Source organism: Trachypithecus francoisi, unplaced genomic scaffold, assembly GCF_009764315.1.
Source record: "Trachypithecus francoisi isolate TF-2019V2 unplaced genomic scaffold, Tfra_2.0 Lachesis_group4, whole genome shotgun sequence".
Classification (NCBI taxonomy): domain Eukaryota; kingdom Metazoa; phylum Chordata; class Mammalia; order Primates; family Cercopithecidae; genus Trachypithecus; species Trachypithecus francoisi.
The window spans coordinates 92,478,113-92,496,575 of NW_022681469.1; the positions used below are offsets into that span (position 1 = coordinate 92,478,113).

Here is an 18,463-nt window from a genome sequence, read left to right on the forward strand (position 1 = left end):
GATTCTATCCTAACGAATATGTGATATGAGCAAGTTATGTCAACCCTTTGTAGACTTCAGGTTTCTCATCTGCAAAGTGGGAATAATAAGAGTATTCACTTATAATTTTTTGTGAATATTGCATAAAACACAATGTTATTATATGCAAAATACTTAGAATATTGTCTGGAAGACAGTAAGCACTTACTAATGTCAGCCATTATTACTGGGGAAGTTTTCCAACATCATCATTCCCCATTTTCTGGTCATTGAATAATCAAATTTTCTTGAGCAATTTTTCTGAATATTTTATTTTTCAAAACAGGCAATTCAGCAGTTACTGAATGCAAGGCAATGCACCAATATTGATAACATATAAAACAAGGCTTTAGAGACAGGACCAATAAATGAACAATTTATTTAATCATTTGGAAAATGCCAAGACATATAGGTATTTAAGCTTCTTAGGATCAACCATATTCATATGAATATTATATTAGAGACTGAGGGAAACATTATTGTGGTATCGTAACACCTAAGAATTGAAAGAGACATCATCTGACCCAACCATTAACCTGAAGTAGGAGTCCCTTGCACAACATCCCTGTCAAGTGTCCATCCCCATCTCCTACCACCTATTCCTCCAGTGGTAGGCAGTACATTCCTTTCCCAGGCTGCCTGTGCTTGGATAGTCTTGGGTGGTAAGCAGTTCTTTTCCTTTTCTTTCTTTATTTCTTGACTTATTTATTTATTTATTGGTGGACTTTTATCTTACTCTTTTTGGTTTTCATCTTGGTAGAGGTCCAAAATCTGTTTTTCATGACAGCCCTTTAGCAGCTGAATTGTTGTAAACAAGGAGTCTTCTGTTAACTCTACATCCAGGTCTTTAAGATGTTCCTCATATCCATAATCCCAGAACTTTGGGAGGCCGAGACGGGCGGATCTCTTGAGGTCAGGAGTTTGAAACCAGCCTGGCCAACATAATGAAACCCCGTCTCTACTGTTAGCCTGGCATGGTGGCGCCTGCCTGTAATCCCAGCTACTTGGGAGGCTGAGGCAGCAGAATCACTTGAACCCAGGAGGAGGAGGTTGCAGTGAGCCGAGATTGCACCACTGCACTCCAACTCGGGCGACAGAGCACGGCTTTGTCTCAAAAAAAAAAGAAAGAAAGAAAAAGGTGTTCCTCTCCTGATACTGTTTCAGAGCTCTTGGCTACACTGGTGTACATCCTCTGAATAGCAAAATGATGTTAATATCCTTTACAGTCTGTATCACGGTGAATGTGTCACAACTGGCATAGCATAAATATCATATATATTCATGAATAGGAATGCCAAGCACATGACTCACTGTAATCTCATTTGCCTGAGCCTTAGACCTTTCCACCTTTCTTGCACAAGATAAGGACCCTTGGATTGTTTGCTTGTGCTGTATAGTCTGAACTACCTAGCAAATATTTGCCTCAGAGACAGTAAACAGTTGTTTAGACCTCCTTGTCTAATTTAAACATTGCAATAATGTATACAATTTCTAAATTAATGAGGCCTAATTAATTATGTTTTCATCTTATTTGTCATCTTATTTGTCATGAGCTTTCGTTGTATATGTACCCTTTGACTTTTCCTTTATGTATCATTAGAGCAACCTCAAACTACACAACAAACAACTCTAATCAAATAGGTAATTGGAGGCATTTTCCTGTGGCTTTTAATAAGTCAATTTACCAAACATCAATTTAGAACATAGACTAATAAAATGTATCAATCCTTCTTCAGTTGCATGTGTAGATTTGGACAAATTATCAAATGTTTAGTTTTTAAGACTTTGAATGGGCTCGGTGCGGTGGCTTACGCCTGTAATCCCAACACTTTGGGAGGCCGAGGTGGGTGGATCACAAGGTCAGGAGTTCAAGACCAGCCTGACCAACATGGTGAAACCTCGTCTCTACTAAAAATAAAAATATTAGCTGGGCATAGTGGCACACGCCTGCAATCCCAGCTACTCAGGAGGCTGAGGCAGGAGAATCGCTTGAACCAGGAGGCAGAGGTTGTAGTGAGCCAAGATCGGACTACTGCACTCCAGCCTGGGCAACACAGCGAGACTCCATCTCAAAAGATTAAAAAAAAAAGAAGACAACTTTGAATAGCTTAATTAGTTTTCAGTTTTTTTAATGACTATTTTCTAAGGGTCTGTAATAATATTTATCCTGTCTCCATTATGAAAAATTGTCACAAATTTGTTTTATGCTCATTCCTTTTGTTTTTCCTCAAACAAGTTTTCAGCATTCTTATCCATTTTCTTCACATACTGTGGAACGTTGCAAATGGAGGTTTCTTTGAGTCCATTTTTAAATTAATGAGAATTTTTAAAAAACCAACATCAAACTTGGGAGCAGAATCCTTGTGTCCTCACCACAGTCCAGAAATCTAGTTCCCTTCTGCAACCCAAGTTCATCCTCAGAGAAGGCCAAGTGTCTACCTGGTCTTTTCTGTCCCACAGTCCACTCTGCCAATCTGGAAACAGAATGTGAAAACAGGAAGTTTCTCTTTGAAGCCAATACACGTTCTCATGTGTATTGAAAAGCTATTCTAAACCAAAACTCTCTTCCATTTTGAATCCCATGTAATTATGCATTCTCTTTATAAACTACATAAATATGGAGAAGTATTCATCACATTTGAATTAAATGCCGTTTCACATTCACAGACACCAATATGAGAAATGACTTTATCTCATAAAGAATTTTATAACCACATGCCATGTTACTTTCCTGTAATGTTCCTGAGTCCTTTTAGGTTGCTGTTTTTAATTCTTTGCTAGAATAAGATAATTATGTGATTATCTCTACTATCTTTTTGAGACAGAGAAGTCTCACTCTGTTGCCCAGGCTGGAGTGCAGTGGTATGATCTCAGCTCACTGCAACCTCCGCCTTCCAGGTTCAAGTGATTCTCGTGCCTCAGCCTCCTGAGTAGCTGAGATTACAGGCACGTGCCATCATGCCTAGTTAATTTTTGTATTTTTAGTAGAGACAGGGTTTCACCATGTTGGTCAGGCTGGGTCTCGAACTCCTGGCCTCAAGTAATCTGCCTACCTTGGCCTCCCAAAGTACTGGGATTACAGTCATGAGCCATTGTGCCCGGCCTCTGCTCTCTTTTACTTGAATTGTTTCATAATTTGTAGGAAGCTCCTTTGCATGTGAACATAATGCTCACTAATGTTTTATTCTTCTGTCTATGGAACAAGTTTAAATTGAAATTCAGTAAAAACTTGAATGGGGCTAAACTTAGATCAGTAGACTAAATCTCAATAAGACATTTTCCTTAAGCTTATTATCCTAAAGTGTCATTTTTCTATCTTACTTTCTGGGAGGAAAGGAAGCTAACAATACTTGTCAGGAAAACTTACTGACTTGATATAATTAATATGCCCCCAGTGTGACTGACTGGAATTCACAAATGGGAAAAGATTCACCATTACTAATTTTATTTCTATATTGTATTGTCCTATTTTATAAGATAGCAACTGAAGCTGTGGAGAATATACGTACTATAGTGTCATCAACAAGGGAAAAAGCCTTCGAGCAAATGTATGAAGAGATGCTTGAGACTCAACACAGGTGATTGTAGATTCATACTGACTTCAAAAACTTAATTTTGTTCTGTAAAGGCAGTACTCTTGAATGACTCCAGTGGTTTGCCTGCTAATTCATTTGCTCTTGAGTCTTTCCTAATAATGGCCATGTCGTAATTTCTCATATGACTTCACCAAGAGAAACTAGAGAGGAATTGAGGGCAAGCGCAATTAGAATAAGTATTTTAGGTCCTCTCACATTACCATTAACTATCTGTTACTTAGTATGCACATTTTTCTCATCTTCCTGAAAGAATATTAATGAAATAACATACGCAAGAAAGAAAATAAAATTGCGGGCCGGGTGCTGTGTCTTATGCCTGTAATCCAGCACTTTGGGAGGCTGAGGTGGGCAGATCACTTGAGGTCAACAGTTAGAAACCATCCTGGGCAACATGGTGAAAGCCCATCTCTACTAAGAATGCAAAAATTAGCCGGGTGTGGTGGTGCACACTTGTAGTCCCAGCTACTCGGAGGCTGAGGCAGGAGAATCACCTGAACCTGGGAGGCAGAGGTTGCAGTGAGCTGAGATCACACCATTACACTCCACCTCCAGCCTGGGTGACAGAGCAAGAGAAAAGAGCTCAGCCCTTTATGCTAAATCCCTAAAATAGTTTACATTTTAAATACGAATATATACATAATAAATGCACTTACTCTTTTAATTTTAAACTAGTCCTCCTTATCACATTGACTTAGTGATGCTTTTTATATTACTTTATCAGAAAGACAGCTTTGTACTGTTTTGGACCCATACTTGTAGTTGGCACCACGCTTTAATTTCCTCTATTCTGTGAATGAAAGATTATAATGGATACTTAGAAAATCCTTCCAAATACTGCCAAACCAAATCTCTAACTCTTACACTAGCCATCCTTTCACAGGCTTTGCCCATTCATTTAACAGTATGTAAAGTCAAATTTGTTACACAAAACTAGAGAGTGTATGACTATAGAGAAAAGAATTATAATATTATCTGTCTTTTCTCAAAAATTTCTCAGTAGTAAAAAAAAAAAAAAAAACTTTCTCTTTAATCATTCAAAAAATGCCTTTCTACTAAATTATAACATTTCAAAGTCCTCTCTATTTATTACTCTATGTTTATTAAATTGACCTTGCTGTAATTCATGCCTTATTATTTGGTAAATTTTGTACATTCCAGAAATACCTCGAAGAAAGCACAGATTATTGGAAGCTGTTATGCATTCAGCCATGCCTTTATATATTTTGCCTATGCAGCAGGGTTTCGATTTGGAGCCTATTTAATTCAAGCTGGACGAATGACCCCAGAAGGCATGTTCATGTAAGTCGTGGAAATAGTCCAGACCTGGTGGCTCACACCTGTAATTCCAACACTTTGGGAGGCCAAGGCAGGTGGATAACTTGAGGTCAGGAGTTCGAGACCAGCCTGACCAACATAATAAAACCCCATCTCTACTAAAAATACAAAAATTAGCTGGATGTGGTGGCAGGCACCTGTAATTCCAGCTACTCGGGAGGCTGAGGCGGGAGAATTGATTGAACCCAGGAAATGGAGCCTGCAGTGAGCTGAGATCACTCCATTGCACTCCAGCCTGGGCAACACAGTGAGACTCTGTCTCAAAATAAATAAATTAATTAATAAGTTGTACAAAAACCTTGTAAGGGGGTCAAGTACTTATTTACCAGAAAGATGTCTACTTTATAGTGAATTATCATTTAAATCACATATGTGGAAAAGGTATGCTTGAATTTTTGTTAAGATGGAATTTTTTTAAATATACATGTATTTTTAAATTTTGTATTGATATATAATAGTTATACATATTTTGGGGGTACACGTGATATATGCATATAATGTTTAATGATCAAATCAGGGTAATTGGGATGAATTTTATTTTTAATTGACAGACAATAATTGTACATATATATATATGGGGTACAGTGGGATGTTCTGATATACGCAAACATTGTGAAATGATTAAGTTGAGCTAACTGTTTTTGTTATTTAGTCTCTATAAGAAGTACAGCATAACTGGCAAAATACTGATACTGATATAAGGCATTAAATCTGAATTAAATTCCCAGATGAATTGTTCTGTGCTTCAGTTTACTGGAACATGGGAATGTAGGGGCAAAATATGCCTTCTTGTCATTCATTCCTTAGGAAATTTGTGACACATTATGAAACTCTCAATGTGGAGATGGCTTTCTAAAGTAAAGACTGTAAATCAGTGAGGCTGAATTCTTTGCTAAGCAAATAATCCAGAAGCAAAACATACAAATGAGTGTTTTCCTTCAAAAATGTCACGTTTGGAATTGAAAGCAGTATCCCAGTGAGGCTACTTCTTCCCAAAGCATTAGTTTGGAGCTCCTATTTTGAAGTTCTGGTCACATAGTTATGAATTTATTTGTTTTACAGGAACATCTAATGCAACTGCCAAATTAGAAAAATTAATTTTCAGTATTAATTCTGAGCTGAGAGCCTAAAATATCAGAAATATTGCTAATCTATCATAAATGGCATTGCTAAGCATTTAGAACTAGAGAAATCCATACAATACTTGACTCAAAAAAGTAACATTATATTATTTTTAACAAGCCCACCAAAAAATGCATATCCATGCAAGTATCAGCCTCTTCACAATAACGAATTGGGAGATTACACCTGTTCCAAGGATGCTGCCATTTAGCAGAACACACTGGGCATTTCTCTTTGGGTTTTGTTTCCCAAGTCTCAGGACATTCCTTTGCCTATCCTTATTGTTGGCGTATTTGTATTTTCAGGATAGGTTCAACTTGAGGAAATGGCCAAAAGTCATTTAAACCTGAGTAATTTCAGAATAACTTGGAATAATTTTTCGTTTCTATTCACATGAAAATTTATTTATTTATTTATTTATTAAGCATTAAGTGAAGTCCCAGGAAGTTTCTTTGTTAGGCACTGATGAGAAAACAGTCCACAGCTCACCAACCCAGTATTCCTAAATCTTACTTGACACCAAAGCCACTTAGAAGTTTCCTAGAAGCAGATTTCCTTATAAAACAGGATATGCAAATGGAATATCTGCATTAAAAATTTCAACAGAAGGGCCGGATGTGGTGGCTCATGCCTGTAATACCAGCGCTTTGGGAGGCCGAGGCAGGTGGATCACCAAAGGTCAGGAGTTCAAGACCAGCCTGGGCAATGCTGTAAAACTCTGTCTGTAGTCAAAATACAAAAATTAGCCGTGTATGGTGGTGCACGCCTGTAATCCCAGCTACTTGGAAGGCTGACACATGAGAATCACTTGACCCCAGGAGGCAGAGGTTGCAATGAGCCGAGATCACACCACTGCAAGCTAGCCTGGATGACAGAGTTAGACTCTGCCTCAAAAAAATTAAAATAAAATTTCAACAGAAATTGCAAGTTCCCTGTCCTATGTTCTCCTAGCCTCTAAAATAGTGTGCACTATTGCCTGTGTGAACTTATATAAACCACAATTGTATTTAGCCTTGGACTTCATTCTCATTACATAAAACTAATTACTTAGGTAGATTAACAAGAAACAAAATCTAAAACACATAAATTATTCAGCTCACCACTCCCCATTAGCCAGTTTTTCCTTTGTTCTAATATAATCCAGGCACTCCCAATTTTGAAAATTGGTTGTATTCCAAAAGTTTGTTTGCAAGTCAATAGTTGAAACTCAAAATGTTTTCTTCATGTTGCTCTAAACTTTCTGCAGCCTTCTTCAATCCCCAGGTCACCATTCCTTCTGTATAACTAGTTTTCAGTATTAGTAGAAAGCAAGCCAATTAAACATATTCATAGTAATGTAGGATGTTTGATGATTTTCTAAATTCTCACAGAAGAATTTTCATCTCTTTTCATCAATTTCTCTTTCACTACTCTTTCTTTGCTTTGTAATCACACCTATAAAAAATATAAGAAGGCCAGGCATGGTGGCTCATGCCTGTAATCCCAACACTTTGGGAGGCCGAGGAGGGTGGATCACTGGGTCAGGAGTTCAAGACCAGCCTGGCAAACATGGTGAAACCCCGTCTCTACTAAAAACTACAAAAATTAGCTGGGTGTGGGGATGGGCGCCTGTAATCCCATCTGCTTGAGCGGCTGAAGGAGGAGAATTGCTTCAACTCAGGAAGCAGAGGTTGTATTGCAGTGAGCCAAGATCGCACCACTGCACTGTAGCCTGGGCAACAGAGCAAGACTCTGTCTCAGGAAAAAAAAAAAAGGTGTGTGTATACATATATATATACACGTATGTATATATATACATATATATATACACGTATGTATATATATACATATATATATACACGTATATATATATATACACACACACACGTATATATATATATATATGAAAAAGAAATGTCTCCCAGGACCATAAGTCCTCTTCTGCCTATTTCCAATGTCTCTGATCTTCTTTGAAGCAAAGCAAATTCCAAAGGGTTCCCTATTCTTGCTCTCTGCACTACTTCTATCTCAAATTCACTCCAGTCAAGCCTTAGTTCCCCAACACTCCATTAGAAGGACTGGTTCTCAGGGTCCCACTGACCTCCAACCCTCCCATGCATACTCAGCCCCCGCAGTTCTCAGGTCTCCTCTAACTTGGCCTCTCAGTAGCATTTGACATCTCTTTCCTGAAACATTTTCTTCTCCAGGCTTCTCCAGGCTTTTCTCCTTTGTCCTTGGCCCCTCCTCCTCCACTTTCTTTACTGGATCCTGTTTTTCAGCCAGGCCTCTGTGTGTTGGAGGGCGTTAGAGCCCGCGGACCTTTCATTTATTACACTTTCATTAGTGATCTCATCCAATCTGTCAGTTTTAAATACCACCCGTATCCTGATAACTTCCTTCTGTATATTTCCAACTTTGGCCCTGCCCTGAGCACAAGACCCTTATCCAACTACCTACAAGACACCTCCACTTGGATGATTAATATCTCAATGTGTTCAAAACAAAATTTAAGTTTTTTCTCCCCAAAGGTTCTCTTCCCCAAAACTTTCCCATCTTAACTAATAACACTAACCACCATCCACACAGTTGCTCAGCCCAAAAATGTTGGAGTCATCCGTGTTGCTTCTCTTGTCATTGTCCACCACATAAATCACTGTTTTCTCATGACCCTAATTCCAAAATTCTTCTCATCCTTTCCACCCTCATCCAAGTCCTCCCTGCCTTGACTGGACTACTGCAACAACCTCACCAATGTCCTTGTGTCCACTCTTGCTTCCCTATAATCCATTCTCCACACTGCAGCCAGACTGATCATTTAACGCACAGATCTAATAGCATCAGTTTATTAAAATTCTGCAAGATCTAGATCTTCCCATTGAAATTTGAATAAAGCCAAAGTCCTTACCATGACCTGAAAGACCTTCATGATGGGGCTGCTGCATTTATTTCCAATTTCATCCACTTCTGCCTCCCATGTGAACTACTCATCAGTCCCACACTTGCCATGTCTGTCCCTGGACCTCCCCATTGCAGGGTCTTTGAACTTGCTATTCTCTGCCTGGAATACCCAGGCACCCAGGCTAAGTCCTCTCCTCAGAGGGACTTTCACTGATGGTCCAAAGTAGTTCCTCTAACCCTCCCTCCTCATCACTCTCTTTCACCATGTTTTGTTTATAACACTTATGACACTTATGATTCTATTAAATTATATTTTGTGTTTCCATATTTATGAGTGCATAGACTGAGGGTAAGTTGTAACCTATCTTGTTCACTGATGTTTCCCAAAAGCCAAAAATAAGTGGGTGGCACATAACAGATACAAAATAAATATTTACTGAATGAATGACTGAACCAAAATTAAGGGGGAGATTTGGAATGGTACATAATTAGGCAGTCCAGTCATTTCTGGAAATGTGCCTCGGAGTCACCTTCACACTTTGAAAATAGGAGTCTGTTTTTCACAAATTCTTCTAATTTTCTTCTTTTCTACACCCATATGGTCTAATACCAGGTGCTTTGGCAGGAGGACTGGATCTAAATCGAGGGCAACCACTGATATAAAATTCGATGTGTGGAATTGAGAATTTACCTCCACCTACTGAGATTTGTTTAGATTAAAACTAAGCAAAAAATGTCTCAGTTGAAGAATGATACAACCTCAAAATCATGCCAGTACTATCATGCCAGCAAATGACACCAGTCAGGATGTTTCCTTTAAGGGGCTTCCCAGGATCGCCAACCATTCCGTTACTTATGAAAATTGCTAATTGAGCCACGCCGGGCGCGGTGGCTCAAGCCTGTAATCCCAGCACTTTGGGAGGCCGAGACGGGTGGATCACGAGGTCAGGAGATCGAGACCATCCTGGTCTACACGGTGAAACCCCGTCTCTACTAAAAATACAAAAAACTAGCCGGGCGAGGTGGCGGGCGCCTGTAGTCCCAGCTACTCGGGAGGCTGAGGCAGGAGAATGGCGTAAACCCGGGAGGCGGAGCTTGCAGTGAGCTGAGATCTGGCCACTGCACTCCAGTCCGGGCGACAGAGCAAGACTCCACCTCAAAAAAAAAAAAAAAAAGAAAGAAAATTGCTATAACGGCAAACTTGATTGAATCTTTACTTAGTTTTAAGAATTTGCTGTATATTATCTGTTTAATGCTCTAAACTACCCTGTGAAATATTATGGTTCCCATTTTACAGATGAGAACAATTAAGACTCAAAGAGGTTACCTAACTTGCTGAAAGTTATGTAATCAGTAAGTAGCAGAGCACAGATTCAAGTTCATAGTTCCAGATTCCAGAGGTTTGGTTTACGCAATATATATTATTATTATTATTTTTATTTTTTTTTTTTTTGAGACGGAGTTTCGCTCTGCCGCCCAGGCTGGAGTGCAGTGGCCGGATCTCTGCTCACTGCAAGTTCCGCCTCCCTGGTTTACGCCATTTTCCTGCCTCAGCCTCCCGAGTAGCTGGGACTACAGGCGCCCGCCACCTTGCCCGGCTAGTTTTTTTTTTTTTTTTTTTTTTAGTAGAGACGGGGTTTCACCGTGTTAGCCAGGATGGTCTCGATCTCCTGACCTCGTGATCCGCCCGTCTCGGCCTCCCAAAGTGCTGGGATTACAGGCTTGAGCAACCGCACTCGGCCTATTATTATTATTATTATTATTATTATTATATATTCTGTAGCCAAATATTCATAGAATATTTCTGTGAAATTATTTTTTAAATAAGTCTGGCTTAGTTTTTTAAACATTTGAATATTCAAAGTTGGGCTGATTCCTCACATATAAATGGAACAGGTGACTTGCTTAGTGTTATGTTATAGCCCTAAAATAGAAGAATGAAAAGTCCCCAATACAAAATTTCTTCCCTGAGCTGGCCTACCATGCTTCCTGAATTTCTTTTAATTAAATTCATTAAAAGGGGGTCTCTTCTAGATACATAAGCATTTTAACTCTCAGAACATAAGAGTAATAATTAAAGAATAGTACCACCTTGGTATTTCCCAGTGCCCCAGGGGAAGGAAGAAATAGAGAGCTGTCTGAACTAAATCACTGGTATTACTTTTCTTTTCTTTTCTTTTCTTTTTTTTTTTTTTTGAGTTGGAGTCTCGCTCTGTCACCCAGGCTGAAGTGCAGTGGCACAGTCTCAGCTCACTGCAACCTCCGCTTCCTGAGTTCAGGCAATTCTCCCGCCCTCGGTCTCCTGAATAGTTGGGACTGCAGGCACATGTCACCACACCAGGCTAATTTTTGTATGTTTTGGTGGAGATCATATTTCACCATGTTGGCCAGGCTGGTCTCGAACTCCAGATCTCAAGTGATCCACCTGCCTTAGTCTCCCAAAATGCTAGGATTACAGGTGTAAGCCACCATACCCAGCCTCACTTTTTGAGTTCCATTCAATCAGAATACAGACAGAATAAGGGTACCCATACTTTTGGAGTATGGACAAATGATTCTCCAGGAATTCTCTTCCAGTATTAAATGTGGTTATTGGCCAAAAGAGAAACATAGCACTATGCATAATGTCAATAGATGAGATTTGTCTTCAACACCAAAGAGGATTTGGTCCTAGAGATCAAATATGACCCCAACTACCATGAATGTGTCACAAGGTCCCTTTAGACACACTAAATTATATCTGGTCCAGAAGACTCTGTACCTTCCAGAATCTAGGATGACAGACAGCTTTCGATCTCATCAACTAGCTAAACCAAAGGAATTTACAAAGAAAACTCCCTCTTACTAGAATTATCCTTAGGTAGAAAGCACTTTGCGCCATTCTCTAAACTAATGGTTTTCCAGGTCATCAATCTAGGAACTAGTTAAAACTGTAGATATCTAGATTTCATCCTGCAAAATCTGATTTGTAGATCTAGTATGGGGCAGGAATCTTCATTTTATCAAACATTCCAGATTACTCCAAGGCATAATTTATAGCTACAAAGATGGGTTATCTGTGTCTCTTTCAAAAATGACATTGTGTCTCAGAAAGGGAGATACAAAAGGGAGTTTTAACAGCAAAATTCTTTAATGTGCTCATAATATTAGTTTGTCAGCAAGGCTTTTTAGAGGAAAAAAGCCTCTAAAAGAAAAAAAAAAGACAACATGCATGTCTTATGGTAGAAGCTGTCTCTATCTCTATTATCGTAGAAGTTTATCTGAAATGAGCATTTAAAATAAGGTGATAACATTTTCATTCTGCTGCCTTACAGACAAGGCATAATGGCATTTAGAAAATCTCTTGTTTAGGCTCTCATGCACCCATGTATAGTAAAACACTCACCTCTCCCTTTGTTAGTCCTGGTAACACATTCTATTTGTTATTCCACTATAAATGTGCAGATTTAGAAGTACAAAATAAGTTTATTTTCTCCTGTCTCTTTGTGTTAGTCCCTTTAGGCTAGTTTCCAGCTGACTTGCCTTTTGCAATACAGACCAAGAACCATTCCTAATCAGGAGAGGTTTCTGTAACCTTCCTTTCTCCACTGCAAAGCTTTCTCTATTTCTGTGAGTTTCTTCCATATTTTCTATCTATATTATCAAGAAGCTAAGCAGAGCATATAGGTAAGAAAGAATCAGGACATGGCAGCCTTCAGTACAGTAATAATAAAAGTCACAGCTTTGAAAACTGCCTGAGAAGCAGAACCAGGCAGTTTATGGGTGTGTGTCCTAGTTCTCTTAAACACCAAATGCAGTTCTTGACAAGAAACCATATTGTATTTCCAATAATAAGGTGGTTATTGGCCAAAAGAACAACATAGATGGGTTTTCAATGAATAGTAACAGTTGGTCAATACCTTGAAATAATAAAGGATGGACAGAAGTGAGCTAGGCCTGCGCCATCATTTTTGCCCTAGGAGGCTGGGCAGCTGGGGAAGAACTGTGTCATTGTTATGATTAGGAAAGTAACACTGGTTAGACAAAACAAAGAAAACAGGAAAGACTTCTTTCCATATTGGTGCCATGGCAGCCACCCAGCTCTTGCCTGGCTCCTCCCCAGAGATTATCCGGAAGAGACAGACAAGGACAAGGCAAGAAGGCTAAATCAACCACTGAAGGGACCTAAAGGAGAGAAATCAAAAGACAGTTGATATCTAGGGCCTTGTGAAGATTCTAAAATGGGAAACAAGTGGTAACAAACTCCAACATGTAGGAAAAGACCATTCCAGCCAGCTTTCCACTGCAAGTAAGACCATGTAGGGGAAAACACAGAGAGGAAGGCAGCTCACGTTCCAACCCTACAGTTTCATGTGCTTCTGGGCAAATTGCATAATTTTTCTGAGCTAGAGTCTCCTCATTCATTGACTGATAAGTTTCCATTCTACTTATCTCCTAAGTGATTAGATGGTATCTTGTATATGAAAACATTCTAGGATCCAAAGAACCAAATAAATGTTAGTTGCTTATTTTCTCTCTCCTATCTGTTGAGAAAAGGATTTAGGGTGGGAAGCGGTCTCTGGGTTGTATATGGATGATACATAGATGAGCATGGGAATAATTTTAATGACTACCTCTATGGGGAAAGATACTCTGCTTTCTAATCAAAGAAAGAAACTTAGTGAGTAAGGACTTGAAAAGTTGTGATTTGGGCCAGGCGCAGTGGCTCACGCCTGTAATCCCAGCACTTTGGGAGGCCGAGGTGGGCGGATCACAAGGTCATGAGATCGAGACCATCCTGGCCAACACAGTGAAACCCCGTCTCTACTAAAAATACAAAAAAAGTAGCCGGGCGTAGTGGCGGGCGCCTGTAGTCCCAGCTGCTCGGGAGGCTGAGGCAGGAGAATGGCGTGAACCCGGGAGGCGGGGCTTGCAGTGAGCCGAGATTGCGCCACTGCACTCCAGCCTGGGCGGCAGAGAGAGACTCCGTCTCAAAAAAAAAAAGAAAAGAAAAGAAAAGTTGTGATTTGACTGCCATGCTAATGTCTACAGAAGTGTGAGAGCTTTTTTGTTTTTGGTTTTTTCTTTTTTTTTTTTTTTTTTTTGCTGTTTTGCTGTAGTGCAGTGGCATGACCTCGGCTCTCTGCAACCTCCACCTCCCAGGTTCAAGCAGTTCTCCTGCCCCAGTCTCCTGATTAGCAAGGATTATAGGCATGTGCCAACACACCCAGCTAATTTTTGTATTTTTAGTAGAGATGGAGTTTCACCATGTCGGCCAGGCTGATCTCAAACTCCTGACCTCGTGATCCACCCACCTCAGCCTCCCAAAGTGCTGGGATTACAAGCGTGAAACACTGCACCCAGCCCCATTAGTGACTTTAAAATATTTGTCATGATACTAAATTATTCCTCTTTATATATCCCAAATGGGTGAAACTCCTCAGGACCAACAGTGGCATGAGAGGTTGCCCTGTACATTTCTCCCAGTTAGGCATTCAGTTCAAATGCCTCCAGGAGTTTAAAACAGATTTGAAGGATCTGGTTTAACTATGTTATGGAGTTACAGCACGGGTTGTTCTACAATAAGTACTTGTTGAGTGGAACTGAATTTCAGTTTAGCTCACCCTCGCTAATTGGGTCTGATTAGGTAAGGACAAATTCTGTAGCAGACCAGTTTTTTCCATGTGTGGGCCTTGGCCTACCTTTATACAGAATCCACCTGCAGAAAAAGCCTAAAGATTACTGTCCCTGGGCAGTAATCCCTCACTTTGGGAGGCTGAGGCAGGCGGATCACGAGGTCAGAAGGTCGAGACCAGCCTGGCCAACACAAAAATTAGCTAGGCGTGGTGGTTCACGCCTGTAATCCCAGCTACAGGAGGTGGAGGCAGGAGAATTGTTTGAACCCAGGAGGCGGAGGTTGCAGTGAGCTGACATCATGCCACTGCACTCCAGCCTGAATGACAAAGCAAGACTCCTCAAAAAAAAGAAAAAGGAAAAAAAAAAAGATGAAGATTAGTGTCCCTGACTCAACCCCAGATAGTCCATTACCTCAAAGTCCACACTTCTCTTCCAGGGTCTTCAACATAACTCTCATCAGCATCAGCCCCCATCCCACTTACCTTTCTCTCAGCACTCACTCAATAAAGACAGAATCAGGGCTTTTGCTCGTACTCTCCCTTCTCTACTGAACCCTTTCTTCCTGCTCCATTCTCCATCCTTTGGGTCATTTACCTCCCACAAACACAAGTTCTGAGTTGAAGGCCCTTCTCCCTTTCTCATGAATATTTCCATTTTCAGAGCGACCTAACAAGGACGTCCGCCTCTGGACATTTATGTCTAATGCTTACCATTACTTTTATAGTGGAAATGTTAGGACAGGTAGAGATTTTGGCATATCTCAAATCATGGGAAGAAGCTATTTTCTCAGTTGTTGATTTCAGAGAAGGCTCTACTCTTGTGGGACTAGAAACCAGGTCTCCTAACTCATAATCCAATTATCTTCCCAGCTCATCTGCTGATTCTTGGATCAGACTGAGGCTTAAGTCTGACTCAGTCTGATTTTTCCTTGCATTAAAACCACATTTAAAACAAACAAACAAACAAACAAACTTCTGATTGGGTTACCTAAACTCGGTAACCATTTCTGATGTTTATAGCTGGGTATCAAATAATTTAAATGGCATTTTGAGCTTTAAACACTTTCTGTAAATATCAGTCTAAAAATGTCTTGATATCACAGAACTAAGTAACAATTATTTTAGTGTTATTTTTGTTTTTACATTTTATACTGTGTTTGATCTTTGTAAAGCCAACAAAATTCATGATCTGAGGTCTAGGTCACTGAAGAGATTGCATCAGCAACAACATCTACCCTTTGGTAGGCCCCATCGAGGGAGAAATTCACAAGGAGCCCAGACGTGTTTACTTTGCTGTTATCCAGCACTGCAAACAAGCAACTGGGTTCTGTGATGTCCTTTTACTGCCTAATGTTTAAATATTGCCAGTGACACTGGTCCAGTTTTAGCCTAATTGTGCCTTTAGCTTTGTTACTAAGATACATTGTTTTGCATTCTAGTACAGTACTTTCATATCTAAAATGAAATAGAAAATGAGGGGAAAATATTTAACCACGGTCAGGTCCTGTGCCACAATCGAGTAAATATTCTGTGTGCTTCCAAACATCATTTGTATACTTACCATTTTATCATTAACATGTTTTGAAACGGAGATCATAATCAGTAACAAACCTAAAAGATCAAAGTTCTTCTTTCAGTCTTTTTAGTCAGATTTTGCTTTGGGAACCCAAGGAAAATAGGATCCCCATGATTTGCTCTCGAAATCATGTAGCATATCAGACAGATAACCAGTCATTTAGCTTCAATTATCTGTCCTAACTGCATTATATGCAAAACAAACAAACAAACAAAAAATCATATCTACTGTGTAAATTCAGATCTCACTACTGGAGATTCATTCTTCCTATTGTCAGTTGAATTATCTGTCAAATCTCCAAGCAAGCAAGCCTCATATCAAGATGGCTAAGAAGTTTTATATTCACTAGTTGGGAACTTTGATCTGTGGCTCTAATTGGAAGAGGCATTTTTAAGATTACCCAAGCTCCAAAGGCCATTTTGGTGTACAGAGCAAGGAATGATTACCACATGGCAGAATTTTTTTAAAGAGATAACTGTTGTTGGGCCTTCAGCGTAAGGGATGCTGTCTACATCAAAATATTATATTCCTGTGCCTGCTTTTTTCTTTATTTTTAGAGTTCTACTGTTTTACGATGGATCGATGGACCTAAGATTCAAATGCTTTATCTTTTGATAGAGTTTGTACTGCAATTGCATATGGAGCTATGGCCATCGGAGAAACGCTTGTTTTGGCTCCTGAATATTCCAAAGCCAAATCAGGGGCTGCACATCTGTTTGCCTTGTTGGAAAAGAAACCAACTATAGACAGCCACAGCCAAGAAGGGAAAAAGCCAGTAAGCACAACTATGATCTTAAATGTCCAAATACAGATGGCAACAGTAGGAACTGGGGGCTACTAAAGATGGGAGGGAGGGAAGGAGGGGGCAGGGGCTGCAAAAGTAGCTATTGGGTACTATGCTCAGTACCTGTGTGACAAGATCATTCATACCCCAAACCTCAGCATTATGCAATATACCCAGATAACAAACCTGCACATGTACCCCCTGGATCTGAAATAACAGTTGAAAAAATAAAATGAAAATATAAATGAAAAAAATAAAAAACAAATGTCCACTTATTAAATGAAGGCATTCTTTGGAAAACTCTGCAAAAGCTAATGTCATAGTAACATAAGGAGTTATAAGTTTGTAGAAAATAATTTCATGGCTGCAAATGGGGAAAAGGAGTCTTGTCTTAATCAAATTTTTACCTCTACTACTAAAATGTATATTTCATATTTTAAAATATAGGCTTTTAATTTATATGCCTGATGCTATGAGAATGTTCTTGGAAAAAAACATTGCTTCTTATACTGAATTCTATTTAGAAACAAAGGTTTTGATCTTGGAAGAAGATTCTTATTAAGGTTTATTTGGTTTTTTTTTTCTCTGATAATACATGAAAAGTAAACAATATTCTGCTGCTTCAGACACCATTTTTCATGGGAAATATATTTATAAACATAAAGGGAGAAAAAGGAAAGCATACCTATTAAATTGACACACACAAACAAATTTAGCCTCAAACTCTAAAAGACTGTGAATATTAAAAGAGAAATAATAGGTAAGGTGTATAGTTTCAAAACAAGTCTCTCAATAATAGTCTTATACATTAAATAGATATTCAATTTTAGGACATTTCTAGACATTTTGATTTTTAAAATAAAAATAGTCATTAGGTATATACTTAAATGTTTTTAATTTATAATTATTTCCCTCTAGAATTTTAATAGTAGATATATATGTATGGTAGCTTAAAATAATACAGCATTACTAGAGCTACACAATTATTAAGAAGAGTGCCTGTTAGTGACAGAAATAAGAATATCTGGAAATGCTCAAAATAGAATGCTTCAAAGACATGTCACAGTCCAAATAAGATTTTGTTCTTGTCTGTTGGAAAGTCAAGGATGTAAGAAGCAATTTTTAAAATTTAAGATTTATACCATTCAGGACATAGGCATGGGCAAGGACTTCATGTCTAAAACACCAAAAGCAACGGCAGCAAAAGCCAAAATTGACAAATGGGATCTCATTAAACTAAAGAGCTTCTGCACAGCAAAAGAAACTACCACCAGAGTGAACAGGCAACCTACAGAATGGGAGAAAATTTTTGCAATCTACTCATCTGACAAAGGGCTAATATCCAGAATCTACAAAGAACTCAAACAAATATACAAGAAAAAAACAAACAATCCCATCAAAAAGTGGGGAAAGGATATGAACAGACATTTCTCAAAAGAAGACATTCATACAGCCAACAGACACATGAAAAAATGCTCATCATCACTCGCCATCAGAGAAATGCAAATCAAAACCACAATGAGATACCATCTCACACCAG

At 39.1% G+C, this 18,463-nt stretch overlaps 1 protein-coding gene across 1 annotated transcript in view; it reads left to right on the plus strand.

The window, feature by feature from the left end:
• ABCB5 (ATP binding cassette subfamily B member 5) overlaps positions 1–18,463 on the plus strand; it is a 130,888-nt gene that overhangs the window by 97,207 nt on the left and 15,218 nt on the right. The window contains exons 21-23 of the mRNA XM_033193035.1: positions 3,496–3,596; positions 4,773–4,913; positions 16,758–16,914. Coding sequence (XP_033048926.1) covers positions 3,496–3,596; positions 4,773–4,913; positions 16,758–16,914 — 399 coding nt within the window. The remainder of the gene's footprint in view (positions 1–3,495; positions 3,597–4,772; positions 4,914–16,757; positions 16,915–18,463) is intronic.